This window comes from Vanessa atalanta, chromosome 29, assembly GCF_905147765.1.
Source record: "Vanessa atalanta chromosome 29, ilVanAtal1.2, whole genome shotgun sequence".
Lineage (NCBI taxonomy): Eukaryota > Metazoa > Arthropoda > Insecta > Lepidoptera > Nymphalidae > Vanessa > Vanessa atalanta.
This window is the reverse complement of record NC_061899.1, coordinates 5,913,135-5,936,743: the sequence shown is the minus strand read 5'-3', so window position 1 is coordinate 5,936,743 and position 23,609 is coordinate 5,913,135. Positions and strand designations below refer to the sequence as shown.

Sequence of the window (23,609 nt, the reverse complement as noted above, 5' to 3'; positions counted from 1 at the left end):
ACCAACCCGAATGACGGATAGTATAATCAAAAAGTTAATAATTTATATACATATTGAATTATATTTATATACAATTTCAATAGATTTATCGATTTAATCTTACGACTTTTACAAATAATCCGTAACATGTAAAGTAGTCAAATTATTCTCTAAGAACTGAGGGCGAATTCACTAACATACATACAGCCTATTCCAATGGAAGTAGGAAAAAAGATAAACAAACCTTAGACTCATGTATTTAATGCGGTTCGCTAATAACTCAGCTATGTTGTGCACTACTAAGAATTTACGATTAATATATCTTTATTTATAATATAATACTATTACACTTAACTACTTATATCTAGTTTAATTTTACTTTCGAAATTCCGATAACGGTTTCGACGACGTTAAAAGCGTCGTTTTCGCAAATCCATAGTGAATATCATAGATTAATCAAGCTCTCGACCAATGATGTCGCGTCAATTTGCTGTCAAATGTTTATTTGGCTTTTTTCCTGTTATGGTTGGAATATAGTATATAAATGATACATCCCTGATCCGATCTGATGTATTACGATCCAACTTCGATTTAAACACAGCTGGATCGTTGTGTTAGTCGAATAGGAAAACAACGATATAATTTCGATTCGATTGCAACAAAGTGTAAATTTTTTAGCAGGATTGTAATTTAAAGTCAGTAATTTTAAATAAAAATGTATTCCCATGTTAAATAAATCCAGATTATTTACAAGTGTATTGTATGTTTGTTGATTGTACTTACGATTCTCCGGAACTCTTAGTGTGGTCTCGACTCCTGCCTGTAATGATTATATTTTTAAAATTGTCGGTCGAAAACAAGCTATTATACAGCCACGTTCAATTTTTAATGGTCTCCTACAGATATAAAAAAGCTTTAGACGCGGTGAGAGTCAATTTTTTATCTACGGAATTTAGTGCAACATTTTCTTGTAACGTTGGAATGAAACTTTTTTTTTTAGTTTAGATTAAAAACAAACATAGTATATAGTAGTAATTAATGCAATTGCATTAAATTGTTTTTTTTTAGGGATCCGTAGTTTTGATGTAAATAAAACGAACACATTTCTTATTTAATAAATACTTTTATATTCAATTATAATTCGTAGTATCGGCTAAAAGTCGCAAGTTCACACTTTATAAACATTTTAAACATATTTTCACCAACTATCTATAACTGGTTATTGGTATTCGTAAAATTTCGATATATCATAAAAAATCTAAATTAATATTCGTATAAAGGTGATTATTTGCTATTTTTATTTGAAATTGATTAGGTGTCGTTCGACGGTTATGCAAAATGGCAGTGTATTTAATTCGATTAACAATTAAAACACTCGCTAAAACTAAACTGGTACAAAAATAAATTCTTATTAAGTAATTCCGTTTAATAATAATAATAAAAAAAAATACTAAAAATCACAATGACGGTGACTTAACGCTAACTTAAGCTAAGTGGCATTTTTATAAAATTTTGTTTTTACAAAAAAAAAAAAAAGTATAAACTGGAAAAATACAAAACATATTGTATTAACGATTTTTTTTTTCTTAATTGAGTAAAATGCGTTCATTGAGATTTCATTTAATTACAGAGCATCTGCATTTTAACAATTAAAAAACAAAAAAAAAACTCGTTTCTGTTTTAACAACCAACGTATTTTAAATCTATTTTAAGTAGGTATGGAGTTAATTCTACGACAGATTATATACAAAACATTAAAAAAAATGGTGGTTCGAACACATTAGTCCTAAAATTAAGAAATAATTATGTACTTGTGTAATTTATAACCTAAATAAAAATACAAAATGGCATTTACATATATGTCAAAAAAAAATACAGAAAAAAGCATTACATTTTCGAGTTTTCTTACAACGAAAACTGACGGCCGAACTATACACTACCTTCGCCGAGTAAAATTAAAAAATACAAACAGTTATTTTTTTTAAATACTCAATAGAAGCCAACAGACTTATCTGTCCCGGAACGTCACTGTCATTGAATTAGTTAAATAATTGTACGTATATTTCTTATCATACTTTTGACGTTAAATTAATGAGATTTGAAAAAAATGTCTTTACTTTGATTTTTGATTTAAGAAAAATTTACTAAACAAATTGCTAATTAATGCAATTATCAGCTTAATAGCTTTTAATTAGCCAATAGGAAACAGTTTACTTCGTTGGATGAAGAAGATTAATCGGCGTGTCAATCAAAATCACTTAAGTTTTATAGAAAAACTTCATCGTAGCTAACTTTGTTCAAATTCCTAATCTTTTATATTCTATAACAATTCACTGACAGTTAAATCAAAATGGCGACGTAATTCTTTAGCCGGGATGAGTTCGTGACCTTAAACATTCTGACAATAATTTTAAATACCAAATCAAATAGCCTAGTTTCATTTCAAGTTGAGTTGTTTTAATAATATCTTAACTATATTTTGCGATGGGATTCGTTGTTTAACAAATGAGATTCTTATTATCTAAATATATTCAAAGAGTTTATATTAGAATGATTTAGGAAGTATTACCCGACTGCGGTATTAAAAAAAAAAAAAACAATTTTAAGACTATCACTATCAAATATAATAAACAGATGCAATTTCTATTGATAATTTTGAGTGCCAATTAGAGTTATTAGTTATTTGTATTTTTATGCGTTTTCGAACGTCATATGTAGCTCTAAGCCACTATATTACTATGTATGTATATTTATATGTTACTTAACTTTAAATAACGCAATATTAATTTGCGAATCATATTAGATATTGGCAAGGCCTCTCGTTTTAAGGGTAGGGGTAAGATTTGAACCCAAAATCTGATATCAGTATCAGCAACCCGTTTGAGCCATTTGAGCAAAAGGTACAATTTATTTTTTTAATTTTAATTCCAATGTCTTAGTTATGTTTACCGCAATCGGGTTATGATATATTTAAATCAATTTGTTAACAGTTATATAGCCTGCGCCAATCACAGAAGGCGTAAAGACAAATAAACAAGTTTGACCTTGAAATGACGCGATATCATTGGTCGAATTCTTGAATCTTGAATGTACGATATTCATTATGGATTTCCGAAAAATTATCGTAGATATAAGTAGTTAAGTGGACCAGTGTTGAATAAATAAATATATGTTCAAGAACTGTTTGTATCGCATATATCAGAGCTATGAGCGAATCGTCTGGTGTACGTAAATCAAAATTTAATTTATCTTTACGCCTTCGATTGGTTCAGACTATAGACAATAATTTTACGCTTATATAGTATATAAAGGAGGCAGTATATAACAGTCTACAGACGTGTACATTATTTAAAATTGAAAAAATTCGTCGTTGCGATTAAATTTTATTTTCAAATAACATTTTTATTTAACGGAGAAGCTTTCAGTTACGATGCAGTAAAGCTGTCACTCTTGTCTTAAAAAAAATGAGGAATAATATTAAAATCCACTTCTAAATTCATTATAATATATGTAATTATATCATTTACATAACATGTAATATAATTAATTGAACTACGTGTATATGAAATTTAATAGAAAGCTTCATTTATTCTTGTAAAACATTAGAAATGATTAACTATTAGAAGAATATTTTAATTATTTTAAAAATTACATAAATCTTTACATAGTTCATTTTGAATTACATAATGTCAATATCAGCTGCGTAAATATAACAATTGACTAAGTAATGACATTACATAAAACAATTTACATAAAAATTCTGAATTATGTAAATGAATTTACATAAGTTGAACTAGTCGATTCGAGTGACAGCTTACACTTACGATTTAGACAGCCGTGTCCGGTTTCTTCTCGGGGTGTTTAGTGTCACCGTTGCTGATGTAGTCGCCGTGATCATGGGAGGGGTTCTCAGATCCTTTGACGTCATCGTGAGGGGGGAGGGGGGCTTCGGAATCAGCTCCGTCTGGGATGTCGGTGCGGTGGGACCGCCCTGCCACATACCAGTACATTAAGCGATCAAGAACTTATTTTTTAGTTAAGTTGTGTTAGTTAAGCTGTTGTTTTGTGGGTTTTTGTGAGTTTCACACGTGATTGCGATGGGTCTACTTGGTTTTGGGCTGTATGGAGTCTGGATTATGTGAGATGTGAAATTTATAATTGGCTTTGTGGACTATTCTTGATGGTACATTACGTAAATATTTTTGTCAGAAATGTAAACTTTTATTGTTCCTATTAAAATTAATTGATAATTATATAATTATAATTTACTTGTTCATAAAACAATGATAAATATATAAAAGTAATCATTTTAATCAATAAATACGTTATTCTCATAATTTTAAGACACTAATATTTTAGTGACAAATTTGTTATTTTAATTGTATTAAGCTTTATTGTATATTATTTATAGTAAGAAATGTACGTAAGAAAAGTATATTTCAAGCTTAAGTAATACTTTCTAACCAAAATTGTCATATTATGAATAATGATTTAATATAAATAATCATTTCATATGATTCTTGTAAATATTGTAATTGTTTAATTATAGGATGCAATATATAATTGAATCGTGGTGATAGTTTATATGTGATTATTATGAATAATTATATCGTATTGCAACGTAAGTTTTTTTGAATATTTAAACTTTAAAATAAGTAATTCAACAATATTTATTATTATACCATCATCTCGACTATTTAAAAAACAAATTCAAATGATATTAGATGAATATTTGTGATTATCATTTGATAGATTATATATTACTTGTGGTTATAAACAGTAATTAACTAAGATTAATTAATTGTCAGATATTTTATTTATTCGGGAATTCGAAAAGAGCGAAGCCCTAATTTTAGTTAGTTTTCATATGATTATGGATGATATTATTCTTGATGATGTGATTATGACGTGTGAACACATGTTTCGACATTTAATTTAGATGTTAAATAATATTTATTTTAATTATTTATCAGAGCCTTCAATATAGTTATACCATCACCATAGGAAAAACATTTAAAACATATTAACTAAAAACTTTTATCTGAAAACTAAACTGATATTAAAAATAGTGTTAATAAAATAACCATCACCATTGGCACAGATTAAAAATAACATAATAATTAGTTAATGTCATTAAAAACACATTCCGGAGTCTTATACCATGCAATAGAAAAAATAAAACCGTTTGACATGCGTCAGAGAGAGACAGTTTAAACAGATGAGAGGGGAAGAGATAGAAACAGTCACATGCTCCGATTAGTAAGTATATCATGCGTGTTTATAAATAATTTATCAAGTCTTGATCGCTTTAAATATTGCTAAGTGACAGTACAATGAGTCCAATTCGATATAAATGATAGAACCTTAAACTACGACGAATATAACACTGCCAAATTACAATGCCAGAAACGAAAACAAATGCGTGTCTAATTTGAATATGTATAAAGCAATTGTATGAGTGATTTTTAAATTTGAGTTATTTTTTTTTTTTTGTTTCAAAGAAAATTCAATTTACCTATCGACTCTCCCGCGTGGCTGTCGGAAAATTATCTTAATTATATTTAACCATATTTAGAAATATAACATGCCTATATCTAAAAGGTAGTTTAAGCTTCATAAGCGCTATCTAATAATGCAGAGAAATATTTAGAATATTGACAACTTTTTTCTTTAATGGAATTATTGACTTCATATATGGCAACACTGGACGCAAATTGTCATGAACGTGCGATATCTGAATGCATGCAAAAAACTGTCAATATTTTAATAATAAAACTGGGATTATTCGCAACGATTAGACAATGACGTAATATGATTTTTTTTTAAGGAAAATATCGTTAAATGATTTGATTTGATAACGATTGGTGATTTCAGTACAAATATTTGCTTTGAATGAATTGATTATATGACTGTAAATTACCTAATTACACAAACTTCCCATAACCCCCTTTAGGGGTAAGTAGCTTTTTGATTTCAAATTAATAAAAAAATGGGGCGAAGTCAATCAAGTATGTAATTTATTTATTTTTATTTAAATTAATGTTTCCTTATATTATTACTATTAAAATGTTGATTTAATTTAATTAATAATTGGTATTCAAATAACATTTTATTTAAGATAATAGTCATTAAGAATTATTGCCGATATCATATGAGATCTATAAAGGGTTCTTTTTCTACTAGGAAAGCGTTTACAGGAGACATTTGTTGATAAGAGAGGGGGTCGTGAGGAGGAATAAGAAGTTTCTAACAATTTGTGAAGCGTTAATGGGTCAAACTTTAGATATAGTAATTATTGTCGCTACAACTATAAGTCTAAGTTTCGCACACGAATACAACTATTAGTATCGCCGTCCTTGTCTAATCGTTCAAGAGTTAGTTGTGAATGAATGTAGCTAAAACAATTGTCATTCACGACTCATACTTTCAAATGTATTTCGAAAACGTCTAAATAAAAAAAAACAATTGCAATAAATATGTATATGTAATTTAATTATCAACTTTATGTAAATTTAAAACATTTTACATAAATTATAATCAAACGTAGATTATGAAATATGTTTTTTTTTTTTAATTTAGACGATTTCAAAGGTAATGCAAAATACTCGATTAAAAATGTGCTTACCTGCGAAACACCAGCGGTCGGTCGCCTTCGCGAACACGACGAGGAAGATGGCAATGAGGAGCAGCAGCACGGCTATCACTATGCCAACTATTGCCCCCGTGTCCAGTTCTACACCTGGAGGAACACAACAATCACATCATGTAAATAAAATAATTCACCATCAGGTGAGTCATGAAGTAATTTTTTTTTATTTGTGACCTTATCACTGAGGCTCTTTTTTTCGGACGATATTTTTATGTCAAAATGGGGGCCTAGCTTAATGTTTCTCTAAACAATAACACACTAGCGCGTTATACAACAACACACCTCTCGTTTAAGTTTGATACATTATTTAAATACTTTTATAAGTTAAGGGTTCTTATGTCTTTGTTTATAAAAGAGGAAATCACAATATTTTGATAAAATTTATATTTATAATTTATATCTACTAACATAACACATGCTAGTTGCGCACTATTGTAACTAAGATGCACACGAAATTAAAATATCTATTATATTTTTAACCTAAAATTATTAATTACTTATGTTGTAAATAGAAATTCATATCATGCTCTCATTTAAATTTATAAAATAGTGTAATCATACTCTATAAACATCTACTAATAAAGTTGCCACATAAAAAAAACATTCAAATCTATAAACTTTTAACTGTAATATTTGACTATAAATGTTTTTGAATATAGGTAGGCAGAATGACAAATGGGCCACCACCGAAGTGATCACCACGACCTGTAGACATGGTGCTGTAAGAAATATTAAGTACATTGTCATTGCGCCACCAAACTGAGATGTTTGTGTTCCTTGAGCCTGTAGTTCAGTGGTTCATACACCCAAATATTTCAAGCTGAAATGCAGTAATGCTGAGTATTGCTGTTTGGCGGTAGGATATATGTAAGGTGGTAACTATTCACGGGCTCGCACAAAGCCCTACCACCAAGTTAGTTACAGATTTGCAATAATTGTAAATATCATGCTTATTATTGAGTAGAACTAAAAATTCATAGTATCGCTGACAGATTAAAAAAAAAAACCAAACTCATCTTTTTACAAGCTTTATTTTAAACCTACAGATACTATATTTGTAAGTTCTTATAATTTAAACTTTATTTCGTTTCAGCGCTTTAATTAAAAAATAACTAATTAAGGTCTTTACCAAAAATCATTCTCAAAAATTGATCCATACATCTAGCGTCATGCAAAAAAACTAACAATGTCATTCATATGCGAAGTAGGTCGTGGTTTTCCTTACCATAGACATCGATTATTAGATACGAGGACTTTGCTTTGCGTGCTGTTGGAAATTAAACATCGTTATGTGATAGGCGGGTGTGACGTCACTCTTACGTTGTGACATTCGTCTAAGGAAGATAGACTTTCGTGAATTTCATATCATCAAATGACAATTGACAGATTTGACATTGACATTCCTATTCTCGTTTGAAACTTATTGTATATGTAAAGTCGTTACTCCTGGCTGACTATCAATACACAGCCAAAACTAGAGAGTCTAGAGAGTTGGAATTTAGACAATTTGTAAAGTTCAACTCTAGGGGTGAGTTAGATTGAAGTTACACGTACAAAGTCGGGGCTAGAGACAAGTATTAACGAAAAAATATAACGAACTTTTTGTATTTAACTTATCTATCTTTCTTAGACTGATGTCACAGTATAATTTATTAGTGAATAGGTTAATGAGATACCTAGATATAAACCTTTATGAGTCCTAATATTTTATCGATAAGATTGAAAATAGAGATGAAACGACCTTGAAATGTATTCAATTATAGCGTCCGAGTGGTGCTAAAATTAAAACCAATAATTGTTATTATCTTTAACATTATAAGATTTTTTTAAGCTTATAATAAATATATGTTTAAAAGCAAAAGCGTAAAAGTTAGTACAATTAAATAAATTGAGTTCAAATTATACTTTTGGTTGTTGAGACTTAGTGCGTTTTATTGTTCAAATATGGAGGTTGTAACAACTCGGTGTCAATCTCGCCTAATTTGTGTAATTATATAATATTCCAATGAAGAGGACTAAACGTAAACAACGCACTATAAACATTTTAATTACCCAATTCGCCAACACTCAAAATGTCATTTCACGAAACGACAAAGAATAAAGATTATAAATGTCTCGACCAATGATATCGCGTCATCTCAAGGTCAAAGTTGTTTATTGTACGTCTTTGCTCCTGTAATTGTAATACTAGCAATTGCAATCACTTGTTTTATAACACTTTGTGTTACGATACAAATAAATAGTCACAGAACAACGACACGTATTAAAGAAACCATTAAATAAATAAACCGAAGGATGGTTTAAAGTTTAAACACTACTGTAATTAATATGGGACCTTTGTACATTATCATAATAATTAGAATACTTAACGCAATTTATCTTCAATAAATAACCTTATGTACATTAACCAACTAACGACTTATACCGCTAGTTTAACATGCTCTATGTTGGACATTATTTAAGTAAGACAGTAACAACCCCCCCCCCCCCCCCCCCTCTCTTGTTAAGTTGCTAGACGCTAAGACTAATATAGGTACTACTCTAAGTCGACCTAACCCTCAAGAAGGCCCATTTTAAGAACAGTTTGTGGTTGTTTTGTCACTATAATAAAATTTAATATAACTATATTTGTGTTTAAAAGTGATTTTTGCTATATGTGAATATTCAAACTGCAATTGTGTACGTGTAATGTCTCACTGTTGGGCAATTATATATGTACTATATATTCTATGTCTATATTGTATTGTGCGAATATTCGTGTGATACAAGACACAGCTTGCTTGGTGATACGTGACGCCATTAAAATCTATTTGGACTAACAAACATTAAATTAGTAACAGTCTGTGCATATCCCACAGCTGGGCAATCTATCCTCTAAAAGAGAGGTGGGATTTCGACTATTTGGAAGACGTATATTTCCAGGGTTTCAATTCATGCAAATTTCTCATGTGTGCTTTGACCGAGCATGAGACGGTCTATTCGAATTGGAATCCAGAATTCAAAGTTGGATTCGAATCTTCAATCTTTCGATTGAAAAGCTAAACTAACCAATATATACACATAACCTTATCACTATTAATATTTATTCTAGTCGCAGTCGCCGTCAACTTAAATAACGAGTCCCCAGGGAACTGGCAGACTGCATCAGATACTCGGATACGCACCGGCCGGCTCGTCCATGGTGCTGAGCCTCAGCGCGAACTCCTCCCGACCCAGGTCGTTGGTGACCCGGAGGTAGTAGGTGCGGTCGACGTCCTCCTTGGCCACCCGCGTGAGCACCAGCGTGATGTTGTAGTAGCCGCCGCCCTGGGGAAGCACAGCAGGTTACGTGACGGCGCTCCGGGTCGGGTTATACACGCGACGCGACGGGCGGCGCTCACCAGGTGCAGCGGCTCCAGCGCGACGGCGGAGCGCTCGGCGTCGGCGGCGGGCGGCGCCAGCACGGCGTCGCCCAGCGTCCACTCGGCGGCGGGCGGCGGGTTGGCGCGCAGCGACACGTTGAGGCGGCCCTCGGCGCCCAGCTTCAGCCCGAAGATGGTGATCGGGCCCGCCTCCAGCCGCTTGGGCGGGTCTGCGCCGGGGGACATTTTTAGTGAGGCGCTCGATGGCGGTACTACGTTAGCCAGTGTGACTCCACCCCGTGCGAGATCGTTAAATCTTAGTTCCCAAAGTTGGTACCCCATTGGCGATGAAGAGAATGGTTACAACTCACGGTGCCGATAACTACGGGCGGCTGTGGTCGCTTCCTTACATATGAGTTATGACCCAGTTACTCGTCCACCGTCACATACTCTATCATATTCTAGTATAATCTTGATACAGTCAATGTTGATCCTTTTGACTTTCTATAATTGGCGATTTTTATTCGATTGCAACAAAAATACTAAACCATCAGCGTGGATAGCAAAAGTATGTCAAAAGATTGTATACAACCTATACTCGCCATGGGCAATATCGACTACTGAATGTATATTGACACCAAGGAATACACCAGAATTAAGGTCGTGAATGCATAGGAGTATGTTATAGAAAAAGACAACGATATGGGTTAGACGGCGATGACTTGTGATCTCTTATATGTGTATACGTAGAAATTATTATCAATACGCTAGTGCAGTATATTAAACAGTTCTCATAACCTTATAAAATCATAGTTAGCATTAAAAAAATAATTTTATTGATAATTAAAAATTAATTTTAAAGCAATATTATAAATAACTATTGGACAACATTACACACATTACTCTGATCCCAATGTAAGTAGCTAAAGCACTTGTGTTAAGGAATATCAGAAGAAACGACGGTAACATAAACACCCAGACTCAAGACAACATAGAAAACTAATGAACTTTTTCTACATCGACTCGGCCGGGAATCGAACCCCGGGACCTCGGAGTGGCGTACCCATGAAACCCGGGTCGCCGTTTTATTTTCAAGCAACATTATAAAGTTTATTGTTGCTTGATATAATGCCATACTTTTAGTGACATTTTTAATTAGTAGAAGCATAAAACAATACTTATATTCTTGACAACATTTGTTTGACCAACATTGGGATTGAAAATAGGACCTCAGGATCTAATAGACCGAAGAAGTAGTATTTGTTTGCTGAAAATTGTACTCACAGTGAACCACTAGCTGTCTCGCGGCTTCCTTGGGACCGTCCAGAGCCTCGTGTTCAGCTCGACAAACCAGTTTCTTGCCATTGTCGTCCGCAGTCAGGGACCTGGAGACATTTTGGCTGATCGTTTGTAAGTCACTGCCGGGCTCCGATGTTATGATGGGCTGGTGTACTCCGGCTAGGAGTTGGACCTCATCTGCAAAAATAATACAAGTTTCAATTGTTTCCATGTAGAATATTAATAAAAACCTCAGAAAGCTTTGAAAAAATCTTTTTTTTTTTGGAACGAAGTTCTTTTATCTGGTAACAGTAGACTGAACTGCAGTAATCGTCATGGAAGGGAATTTTTACCACTCTTTCTCTTCGTCTCTATTCATTAAATACGGTTTTATATACCACTATGTGTGCCCGCGACTTGAATTTAACCAAAAAGTTATCGCTGTAGCCTAAGTTAATCCTTATAACATCAGCTTCCTGCCATTAAATTTCTTCTCATATAATTAACCTCCAATGTTTTTTTTATTTCGTCATGTCTGCTGTTTAATACAAAATATAAAGGTTTCAAGTTCGTTCCAACCGGGTCTCCCACGACGAATCTCTTTATGGTTATGATTATGACGTGTTCCTGACCGATTTCGGTCACGGCCCTTCTTAATAAAGATTAGCTAACGACGCAGGACATAGCACAAGCACATGTGCGCAAACACAAATGGACTCTCATAATCCGATATGAGGCATAACAAAGAATTCAGGCGTTGGACCAATGGGTTTACGTTCGGCAGTACCAAATTACAAACTTAATAGCTATGGGGAATTTCTTGAAAGAAATTAATAAACTTTTTAATGGCCCGGGATTTGATCACAGGACTTTAAAGCTAGATCTACACGGCAGATAAATAGCATCACACTTACCCAAATACCAAGTAATCTTGGCTGCTGGTCTGCCATCAGGAACTATGCATTGTGCCATGAAGTCGTCACCCTCTTTGAAAGTGGACTGTGGTGGGGAGATTAGTTGGGGGTTTCCTGGGGCTCCTTGAAAGACAGAAATATATATAACAAACTTCAATTTACCTTATTTAAACCACGCTTTACATTTAATTCAACACTGTAACATAACGATTCCAAAGTGCTTTTATGAACCTACTTGAATAAAGATTTTTTTGGATATGATTCGAACAAAAATACGCGTTGGTTTTATTTAACACTTATTAGGTAGAAATCTTAAGTCAGTTCTACAGAACCAATTGATCTGAAGCACTTTTGCCTACAATTTGGGGCTAGTGACAATACAATCTATAATACGAAAATGTGTGTCCTTGCCCTACCACGAGACTCAAGTGCGGATGGGTTGTTGAATACATAGGCAGCATTAATCCAAACGATATTTCCATTCACACGAAACGAAATCATTAGAAACACAAATTAAACAAATGAAAGTTACTGCTTGTTCAAATTTGAATCCAAATACAATCGGTTGAAATCCACGTGATATGTTTACTTGGACACCTCGTAGCTTTAATTGTTTGATCGAATTTGCATTTTAATCTTTTAGATTTGATTTATATAAAAAAATAAACCGCGCTTTCGAAACAAAGAGGTTTATTAGAATATTGGAAAATCGTTTCCATCACTAACAAGTTAAAACATCAAATTGAACCAAAAAAACTAAACGAAAATAAATCGGAATAAAAAACGCATTATTTAAAATAAAATATTAAACCATCACGTTGAATTGAAATATTCGTAGTGCGCAGTTGAACAAAATAAAAAAACTTTTATCGCAAAATTTAATGTCGGTCGTGAAGTTCATAAAATAAATAAAGCTTAAAAATTTTATGACGTTGTTTTTGTACGATATTTACGCTATTTTATATTTAAGGCACGATTTTAAACTTAATATCTTGTATAAAAAACATTGTCCCATGTTGGGCGCCATTTCTTATATATTGTATGATGTCATTTAAATCTTGATTTTACTACATTCTGAACGCTATATCATTCGTAATATAAAATATAACTAGTGAGATATTTTTACGTCATTAAGAAGCAAATAAGCACTGATGTGTTCTTAATATGAAAACTGAGGTTAATAATTAATGGTCATGAGGAATCTGTCTGATTTCGGCCGCGGCCATTCTCAAGAGACTGACCGACTGCACAGGATAATACGCGGCACAAGTGTGTCTGTATATAATACATTTAGCCGTTATTTTGGTTTAATAAGATTTTAATAATTTAAGTGTGTATTACTTGTTTATTTTAATTTAATAGTGTTGTAAATACCTACAGTGATGCAACACGCTGTATCAGTCCGTGTAGTCAGTTTTTGAATACTTTGTTTTAGTCAAATTAATTAATAAATAAATAAGTGTACGCAAAAACACAACAACTCCCCCCCCCCCCTATATTCCGTCGATCTAATAAACCAATGGAACGGAAAATTCATCATAACCAGAATGACTTCAAACGCAGTACCAACGGTTTTACGAGCCTAAATGTAACCATGTTAAATTGATAGTACGAATACTAACTTGCAACAAGCAATCTCATGGCGCCGGTGACTTCAATGCTGCCGCTCTTGGGAGGTAACATACAAGATATGTTCCCGTTCCACTCTTCCCGTATATGTTTTATGTGAGCTCCGCATTCGCCGTACTGGAAAGAAGTTTGTAAATATCTTAATTGTATGTCGAGTGAGAAACACGCTTATATTCTGAATTCCAGAAAGTGCTTTTCCAAGAATTTCTCCCGACAAATTTCCACGAGGGATTCTAACTCATTATGTTATCTACTGTCTTCGATCGATGAGACGATAACGTGCTTAGTTGAGATACTTGTCCACGTTTAAACTCGACCTCAACGCTTGTATAGTATAGTTATATCCAGCGATCTATATTGGCTAATTTACTTGAATATGCTGTACTTAACTTGCGATTTAATTTAATAAGGAAATGTTGTTCGTTTCAAAGTTAAAGTAAACGTAACTGCCTTAAAATGTTTCACTGCTGAGCTAAGGCTCCCTTTGAGACGGTTTGGAGTTTATTCCACCACTCTGCTTTGGAGGATGCAGAATTTCATTGGAATAGACACATGTAATCCTCATGATGTTTTCCTTTATCGCCGAGCACAAGATGAATTATAAATACAATAAACCATACGAATTTCAGTAATTCTTGGCTGGGTTTAAGCCCGCAATCATCGGTTAAGATGCACGTGCCTCGGCTCCGTATAAATAGTTTAAGTGACTATCGAAAACAACTATAACATAAACATTAAACATATTACACGCAAGCATATTATTGATTTTTAAATCTAAATTCTTGGCGATATCAATCTGGAAACTCTAATATAAATATATATTCCAGTATAAATACGTTCAATACGATATCATTCGGTCAGTACCAAGTACATATTAAATGAACGTTCGTTTTAATAGACGTAAGCCACTGACAGCTGAAAAAGACTTTATCTTGTGCGAAGTATTTTAAACCTAATCCACTAACGCTGATTCACTGCCTCTTGGAGACCCGAGAAATTCTAGGATAAGCCCGTCTACGTCGCTCTTTACAAGATTATAATAACATATGGACTTTTAAAAGCTAAATTGTGGACTAGTATGACTTTATCGTATGAGATATTTACCTGTAATCCTTGACCCGAATAAACGACTTCTTCATCCTGATTGCTCGGAATGAGTCTGTATGATTTACCGCCGACTGTCATTCTGAAAACAATGATAAAATATGATGCACTGTATCGAATCGAATTAAAAGATAACATCATATAAACATTTCTCCATTATGAATGTCTCCATATTATTAAACGAAGTCGCTTTCCGCCGTTTCTGCGCTTAGATCTTTTAAACTACGAAACGCATTTTAATACGGTTTCCATCAGTAAATAGAGTGATTCAAGATGAATGTTTATATCTATAATACATGCATATTATAGTAGAGTAAAGCCGAGAATTTAAACTCTACTAGTCGGAAAATAAACAAGAAAATAGTCATTTTTTGTTTGTTCTTCAATCTAAAAGTTTGACTAAGACCCTTGTAGCGGTGTGTATTCCGGTCGGGTAGCTAATGTGTACATAAATTATTATGATTATATTTCCCCCGACTGATTTCAGCTCCAACCTCAGGACAGTGACCTGAAACCGGACTGAGACTGGGGGACTAGCCAACGAAGGGAATATTATAACTATGCAATACATCGAAACTCTTACAACCAGATAAAACTCCGAAACGTTCGAGGCTTAGGACCTAGAGCCTAAAATACTGACCTTGGCATCTGCAGCCAGCTTAATGTTATGGAAAACAGTTTACTTACCGACAAGAGTCAATTGGGTAGGGAACTTTGCAGAGCACCATCAGGTCGTCTCCAGCGCGGCGCACGGCCTCCTTAGGCGAGATGTCTACATTTTGACCTGGAATTAAAGAAAATACGTATTAAATATAAGATAACAATTTTTGCAAGTGGGAAGTTTATTATTAGTTTATGACTAAAACATATCAAATACGACAATTTTTTTCGTTTTTAACTTCGTTAAGGAATCAATTACAGTCATATACTTGTAATTGTATTTTCAATGTTAATTATAAACAAAGTTTTTTCGCGTACACGTATATCTAAAACACTTAGACGTAATAGCCACCCTATTACCTAAAGACATCTGTTTCAAACTGCACGGAAAATCAGTTCTCGCTATCCGCGTTCATCCGGTTGTAACCGCTTTGAACTGGTTGTAACAGCTTTTAACCGGTTTCAAACGCTCTGTACGGGATTGCTTCCAGAGATTATATTCAACTGTGCGGATTTAAATGAAGTTGGAATTTAAATTTGGAATGTACATGTACAGTTGATTTAATTTAAACCATAAACGTTATGATATTTAAATAAATATATATTGTCTTAAAAATCGACATATATTTCATATAATAATATTTCATATATATAATGTTTTAATATAGTTTATATAATTGCTAAGTTAACCAGTGAGGTAATCGTTAAATTACAGATTAAATAATTATCGTTCGTCCTATTACAGAATTGTAGGTTGAAAAAGAAGGGTCTGAGATAATGTTTTTAAATTTAGTTTAGTTTATATTTACAATATTATTGTAATCTTAGAATCATTTTTCATTTTGTCATTCGATTTTATCGAACGACTAGCATCGTAGTATTTTTAAATCGTCCAGATAGATTATTTCATTCCAGCTCTCTCGCATTAAAACTATTTCAAAGAAAATTCATCATTGCAACCGTGCAACGGTTTTATTTCATAACTCGACATGACTTATCGGTTTTATGGATAGGCCCGTTGGTTTTTCTCAATATGAATGAATCGACTTACAAACTATGATTGATACAAAATTAAAACTTAGAATACTAAAACCAACCTTTCAATTCACGTTCGCGAGGAGATAATTAAACTTTATATCATCTATACATTTATATAGTGTCGCACTATATAATAATTAAAGCAAATGATACGACTTTTTTATCTTGGTGTGCGTGACAGCTACATTGACTCTAACCAAACGTCACACTTTACAGGTGTGTGTGTACAAACTGTTTTTTTTCGACGCGTTCCCATCTTTTATAGTCTATCTAGATGTAGAAATAATCAAAGAATTAACACGATGATGTACTTTTTTTTTCAGTTAAATTCAATTATTTTTTAAAGACAGTTTCCGTAACTTCGAAGCCTGCTTCTTGAGTAGCTTAAATGGGAATTGTGTGCGCGAGGAAATAGAGTGCACTTGAGTTTATAGACTGTAATTTATACTAATATAGTATTATGAAGGTAACTCTGTATGTCTGCTGTTGTATCCACTGTCAAACCACTGAACCAAATTTGATGAAATTGAATATGAAACAAACTTGAACCCTGAGCAACCCCTAAAGTGCGAGCGAGACCGCGGGCGACAAATATCTTCCAAACTGCAGTAGATCAAAGTAGTGAAGTGAGCTTTAAGCATTGTCCTTAAGAGACAAAGTTCTTGCCCAACTGTGGGACATTATCGGACAATTCCCCACTGCATTTGAATTTCGATTATCCACTTTTATAAGTTAAGTCAAAGTGCTTGCTCCTAAAAACTTTTAATATTAAAACATTTTCAAGAAAGTACCCGTTCAATATTTTAGTATTTTCTGGTTTCAATTTAATATCAAGTTCCGAATAGAATGTTTAATATTCCGCCTCGGATTGTCTGTCTGGAACTTCGAGATCGTGTTGTCTATCAAATATTTATTTCTGAATGTTGCATCTTATTGCGTTTCCTACTCACGTGAAATAAAATTTAGATATCGTATCAGAGGCACAAAGATAAATTGATATTTTATGTTGAGAAGCGCAAACTATGCAAACGTGCTTATATTTTTCTGATATTGTATCGTAAATATTTCTTATTGATACTGTAGCCTCCCTACGGATTATGAGGGGAGGGGGGGATCCCAGAGTGCACCTGTGTTAGCGCACAAACCAGTGCACTTGAATATGTTCCTCGTAGTTGTCTGGTCTTCATTAAGATCGCCGTGATCAAAATCGTTACGGACGACATCATCATTATCATCGCCGTGTTACATACAACTCAAATATAAGTATAGTAATTATTAATTTAACTCCTTTAAATAAATATTTTTTTATTTAATTTTTTTTTCTATTTACCAACGGAACCCTGCAACGAATTCTAATAAGTGTCGCGACAATTGATGAAAAAACACCGCCCCTATTACATCAGACAATCAAACGAGATGACGCGGAACAGCGAGCTGGGTGGAGCAGCGATTATAGTCTAATTATTTATACATTACACATACCTCTAAGTATATTTTATTATAAACTATGAAGTTTGTCGTTGTTTGTTTGTCTCAACGTTTGTTACACAATCACGCAAAAACAGCTGGACGGATTTGGATGTAATTTTTAAAAGAGATATATTCTGACTTTGAGGCTAAACCGCTAACTGGTCCAGTCAGATTGTGCCCCAAGCACCAATTTTATGAACAAAGATGTTATGTATCTTGTGTAATTATAATGGCTCACTTACCCTTCAAACCGGAACACAATAATACTAAGTATTGCTGTTTGGAGGTAGAATATCCGATGAGTGGGTGATACCTACCCAGACGCGCTTTATGTCTATGGGCAATAACCAATACTATCACGTGGCCCAAATATATTTTTTAAATTTTACTTTGTTTCAGAAAATATATCTATATAAGGATACTTGCGATTTACAGTTTCTGAGAATATCATTTACAGAAGAGTTTTAACGAAATCTATTTCGTCCTATACTCGTATAATTGTAAAACGATTTATAATAGCTTAATCGCGCAGCACAGTGCAGCTCGACTCCTTAGATATAATGTAAGGCTAATTTAATATTCTATAAATAATATATAATTATAAATAAATAAATATTCTTCATTCCAGGCAATTCCAAATCCATAAGATATACAAAACATACATTAAAATTTAAAAAGAAAATAACAATAAAATCAAAATAAAACATTTAAAAAACTTAACCTAAATGAAATTAAGAGTAACTATAAGTCTTTTCTCTTTCTTTTTAGACAGACGATAAGGAATACAGAGGACAGAATTCTGTTGTTACTTGTGGCTATACATTGAAAATCAACAGTTAAACTTATTAAAAAAAAACCATGTGCCAAAAACAGAGATCACTTAAACTGTCACAATTAATAAATATAAACAGAGGGATTTCCCTGTCCTTGTATCATAGGAGTACGTCGTCAAAATGGCCGTCTCTATTAGAACGAATGGGATCCATGAAGATCAAGTATTACGGAGGAGGTCGCATTTAACGCAATATACGAAATAGTTTTAACTGACTTCGTGAAATAGATGTTATGATCTTCATTGATATTTATTATTGTTAACTGTAGGGTTGTGTTGGCTGGATGTGGGTATGGCAATTGAAAATCGAAATGTTCAATGGATTTGAATATGCTTTAGAAGGAAAAAAATTGATTTAAATGTAACTTTTAATTATTTGTAAGTCTCGATCATCAGATGCAGCATTAGTAAAATTATCCCCCTGACGGTAAGTGATCACCATTGCCCGCGTCTGTAGTTACACTGGCTTACTAAACAATACTAAGTACTGCTGTTTGGCAGTTGAATATCTGGTGAGTGGTTTGTACCCAGACGGATAGAAAGTCCACCTAGTAAGAGATTTGACCACATACCAACGAGTGAACTTAAATAAAAACATGAAAAATTTAATTTGATAATATAGGCAGACCATATAACACCATTATCATTAGTAGCCTGTAAATTTTCCCACTGCTGGGCTAAAGGCCTCCTCTCCCTTTGAGGAGAAGGTTTGGAGCACATTCCACCACGCTGCTCCAATGCGGGTTGGCGGAATACACATGTGGCAGAATTTCGTTGAAATTAGACACATGCAGGTTTCCTCACAATGTTTTCCTTCACCGCCGAGCACGAGATGAATTATAAACACAAATTAAGCACATGAAAATTCAGTGGTGCCTGCCTGGGTTTGAACCCGAAATCATCGGTTAAGATGCACGCGTTCTAACCTCTGGGCAATCTCATGAAATACTCAAATCGAAATATTCTTCATTCAAATAGACTCATAAGAGCACTTTTGAATCGTCGTGTCTCACTATTGAATTAAATGTAAAGCTACCGTTAAGAACCGAAAAGAACTCGGCAGTTGCTCTTTTCCACCATTTTATTACAGAGTTTGTCTATTAAATTTAACAATTAAAGTACATATCCTGTTATGAAGTCAACAAATACCTCATCCTCACATGTTTACTAGTACATGCAGAGGATTACCAAAGTACATGTGACTACACCTAGTGTAGACTTTACGGTCTACTAGATCTGATAAGGTTAACTTCAGAGCTTAGAGCTTACGCTAAAAGCTTTGGACGCTTTGACTTAGCAGAAGCTTTCATTTACCTATTAAACGACTGTTTTATTTATAACTTATGGTTTGGTCTATAACCTTGTTGTGTGTTAATATTAATTATTGATGTAATTACTTTTTAACTTGCCAATATTATTCTTTTGTATGTCTCATACGCGATGTTTGATAATATTTATTATTAAATAAGGCGAAAGCTGGTTCCACAGAGTGGTCGTGTGATCCAGTGGACATTGAGGTGCTGTGGACGAAGATTGCAATTCCGTCGCGATGTCCGATGGTGAAATAAAACGACCGCAACTAATCCAAAAAAATCCTCCCAATGTTCCCTTGAAAAGACGGAAAAGATGCAGTGATCCAACATTTCTGCGCAAAGCCAAAGGATCAAGCAGGTACGAATGGAGTTTTTTAAGTTTATAAAACTTATTTCTCCACAAGTCGTAAGTTCGTAGAAACTTTCGCTTATTTAATATAAATAAAATTGATATAAATAACCGGCAACCCCACGAGGGCGACCACGTAATGGAAACGAATCATCTGACGCGAATTACAATGCTTACACAATTGGGTTCGTCCTCGGGGAACTTACATTAATTTCGTTATAAGAAATGATCATTATTAACATACTCGTGGTGCGCTTTTTGTTCCAAGAACATTGTTTACAAGTACGTCAATACGAAATCGATACAGCTAAAATTTAAAGTATAAGTCTCTAATCTCTGAAAAGGTTTCTCTCCTTTTGAGAAGGTTTGGAGCTTATATCACCATGATTTTTCAATGCGGGTTTTGACAGAATTATAATAACTAAACCATCTTAATGACAGAAACTATAGCAATAAACAGTTAGTATTTTAATACTGAATTTTTAAATCACAGGTAATTTCAACAATAAAGATTTAGTATCTAGAACCTCTTGGTGGAATACATCAAGGTGGTGGAAAAGGCTTTTGTAGTGCAATATTTACATGCCAACTGTCATGAAATAAACGATATTTTAAAGATGTTTGTAACCTTTGGTTCTAAAGAAATATATGTTAATATATGTATTTATATATCATCGAATAACATCAAATAATTAATGTCTACTATATTTTATCCTCGGTAACAGAATATAATATATCAAGGCAATTAGTATTGTAGTTCAAATTGTATGGGTTAAGAAATAGCAAAAAAATATAAAATTATCAAGATTTGTATAGTGGTAGGTCTTTGTTCAAGTGTACCAGTCACATAATATATTCTACCACCAAGCAACAATACTTAGTATAGTTGATTGTCTTAGCCACCAGTGACATAACATCTTGGCTTCCAAGGTTGGTGTTGGCTATGTGGGGAATGGTTAATATTTCCTACAACGGAAATGTCAATGGGCGGTGTTGACCACTAAGCAGATGCTTATTTTTTCAAATCACGACCAGATGGTCGTGATTTGAAAAAAAAGAATTTCGACAAAATAAATACCGAAAGTACGGAAGATAAACCTTCGAAAAACAGCTGACTATTCTTAGCCCCTCTATTTCAAACTGTGAATGTACATCCGATATGTAAGAGTCTGGAGTCCCAGATATATAAAGTCGCCTTGTGTAAACTAAGACGGTGATCCTCATACTTTAAAGCTGAGCTCGACTTGATCTCGACAGATATATCGAGAAATGTCATTTTTCAATTTAACACTTTATTTTAAAGTTTTATTATAAAAACAATGAAACTCGAGTTTTCGTTTGCCACTGGCTAAAGTGATAAAAAGCGTTGACTAATAATAGTCATTACATAATATATAACAGTCTTACGTTTGTCGGTCCATCGATCTGAACGTGGTGTATTCAATACACCGGGTTACACCAATGGATGGAGTGATTCATGAGGAAGGCTTAGGTGTATAATTCATTAAAGGTTTTGTGTTAATTTCCCGAAAGTCGATGATATTTGTTGTCGGAAATCATGTTGACTGGAAGCTTCACTGGCGTCGCCTAACCCAAGTTTTTTTGTGTACAACGGTATTATCCGTTTACGTAGATCATTAATCTAGCGGTTCAATGAATGTATCAAAAAAAAATTAAAAATAAGTAAATCTTTTATTAATTTTGTTAATAAAACTTATTCGAAATGTTTTTAGATTTAAATATTAATTAATAAAAGAATAATCTGAATTTCTTTCTAAAATCTATGCTTATATTACAAATCTTAAGTATTTGTTTGGTTGAACGCGCTAATCTCAGGAACTACTGGACCGATTTGAAAAAGTGATAGTTCATTTGTCGAAGAAGGCTTTATATCGACAATAGGAGTGCAGTATCAATGACAAATGTTGAAAAAACGTTAAAAAATATTCCTTTTGAGAGCTTCCGTTACGTGCGATGCATAAACGGTTGAAGTTTAGCAAAAATATGTATGGCAGAATCTGTAGTATATTTGAGCGAAGTCAGAACGAGTAGCTAGTCAAAATTTTAGTCAGTCAATAATAAAAGATACTTTAATTTGTATACGACAACCAATGGCAGACGAACGTCCTTTGTACGGTGTTAATATAACTTCTGAGCGTCCTCGTTTGTTGAACCAAGCGACGCCAGCGGGCAAGCTTATCGCCCAATAAAGTGTAGCCATAGGCAATTATGGACACCCGCTAGTTATACTGCGAGACTGATTTGATTTAGACTATACAGCGTGAACTCAAGTTCGAATTTATATATTTTTAAATGTCACTCAAAAATTAAAAGTGCGAATTTAATTGCTATGATAATAAATTGCCTAGTGAGTATCGTGGCTCTATAAACCTTATATAGGTAGATATAGGGTAATACTTGGTGGTAGGGCTTTGTGTAAGCCCGTCTGGGTAGTTACACAGTCATCAGATATTCTACCGCAAAATAGCAATATTTATTGTTGTGTTTCAATTCAAAGGCACTAGGGACTTAACGTCTATAAAAATGGTTAAAATGGTGGTGGTGACCACTGACCACTAACTTTAGAAATTAACCTATACCGTTATCAAAGAATGTATATTAAGGTACAAGACGTAGCCAAGGTACATATTTGAAATCCAAGAATAAAATCTAAGACACGTTACTCTTATATTAAACAGAGCAATTCATCGCCGCGTATTCCCCGAGGCAATCTGACACACCCTTTATTACAAAGTCTCCAATTTTATTAAGTAACGATACAGTATTTGCAATTAGGGTTGTGGGGACGAGGGATGAATATATTATTGGGGTTGCTTTGAGGTTTTTGTATGAATATTAAATGTGGGTTGATTGCTCGGACTATATACATTATATATATATGTATCTATAGTGGACATCTCGAGTGATAACTCGTTTGGGGGTTGGGGATGAAGTTTATTAAGTGTTGATTAATGAAATAGTTGACTACGACTGGATCCGGGCAACTGATGGCTTTTTTTCGTGCAACGTTTAATTGTAACGAAAAATGGTAA

At 33.4% G+C, this 23,609-nt stretch overlaps 1 protein-coding gene across 5 annotated transcripts in view; it reads right to left on the bottom strand.

Moving 5' to 3' along the window:
• Window positions 1-23,609, bottom strand: part of LOC125075097 (fasciclin-3) — a 131,660-nt gene that overhangs the window by 3,944 nt on the left and 104,107 nt on the right. For 4 of the 5 annotated variants that reach the window (XM_047686706.1, XM_047686709.1, XM_047686710.1 and 1 more), the window contains exons 3-11: window positions 15,582-15,678; window positions 14,895-14,976; window positions 13,784-13,907; window positions 12,162-12,284; window positions 11,254-11,445; window positions 10,009-10,199; window positions 9,793-9,934; window positions 6,605-6,718; window positions 763-799 (exon numbers count right to left, since the gene is read on the bottom strand). In XM_047686706.1, coding sequence (XP_047542662.1) covers window positions 763-799; window positions 6,605-6,718; window positions 9,793-9,934; window positions 10,009-10,199; window positions 11,254-11,445; window positions 12,162-12,284; window positions 13,784-13,907; window positions 14,895-14,976; window positions 15,582-15,678 — 1,102 coding nt within the window. Of the gene's footprint in view, window positions 1-762; window positions 800-2,883; window positions 3,971-6,604; window positions 6,719-9,792; window positions 9,935-10,008; window positions 10,200-11,253; window positions 11,446-12,161; window positions 12,285-13,783; window positions 13,908-14,894; window positions 14,977-15,581; window positions 15,679-23,609 lie in introns of those variants that run through there. The other variant, XM_047686712.1, reaches the window with a different exon arrangement.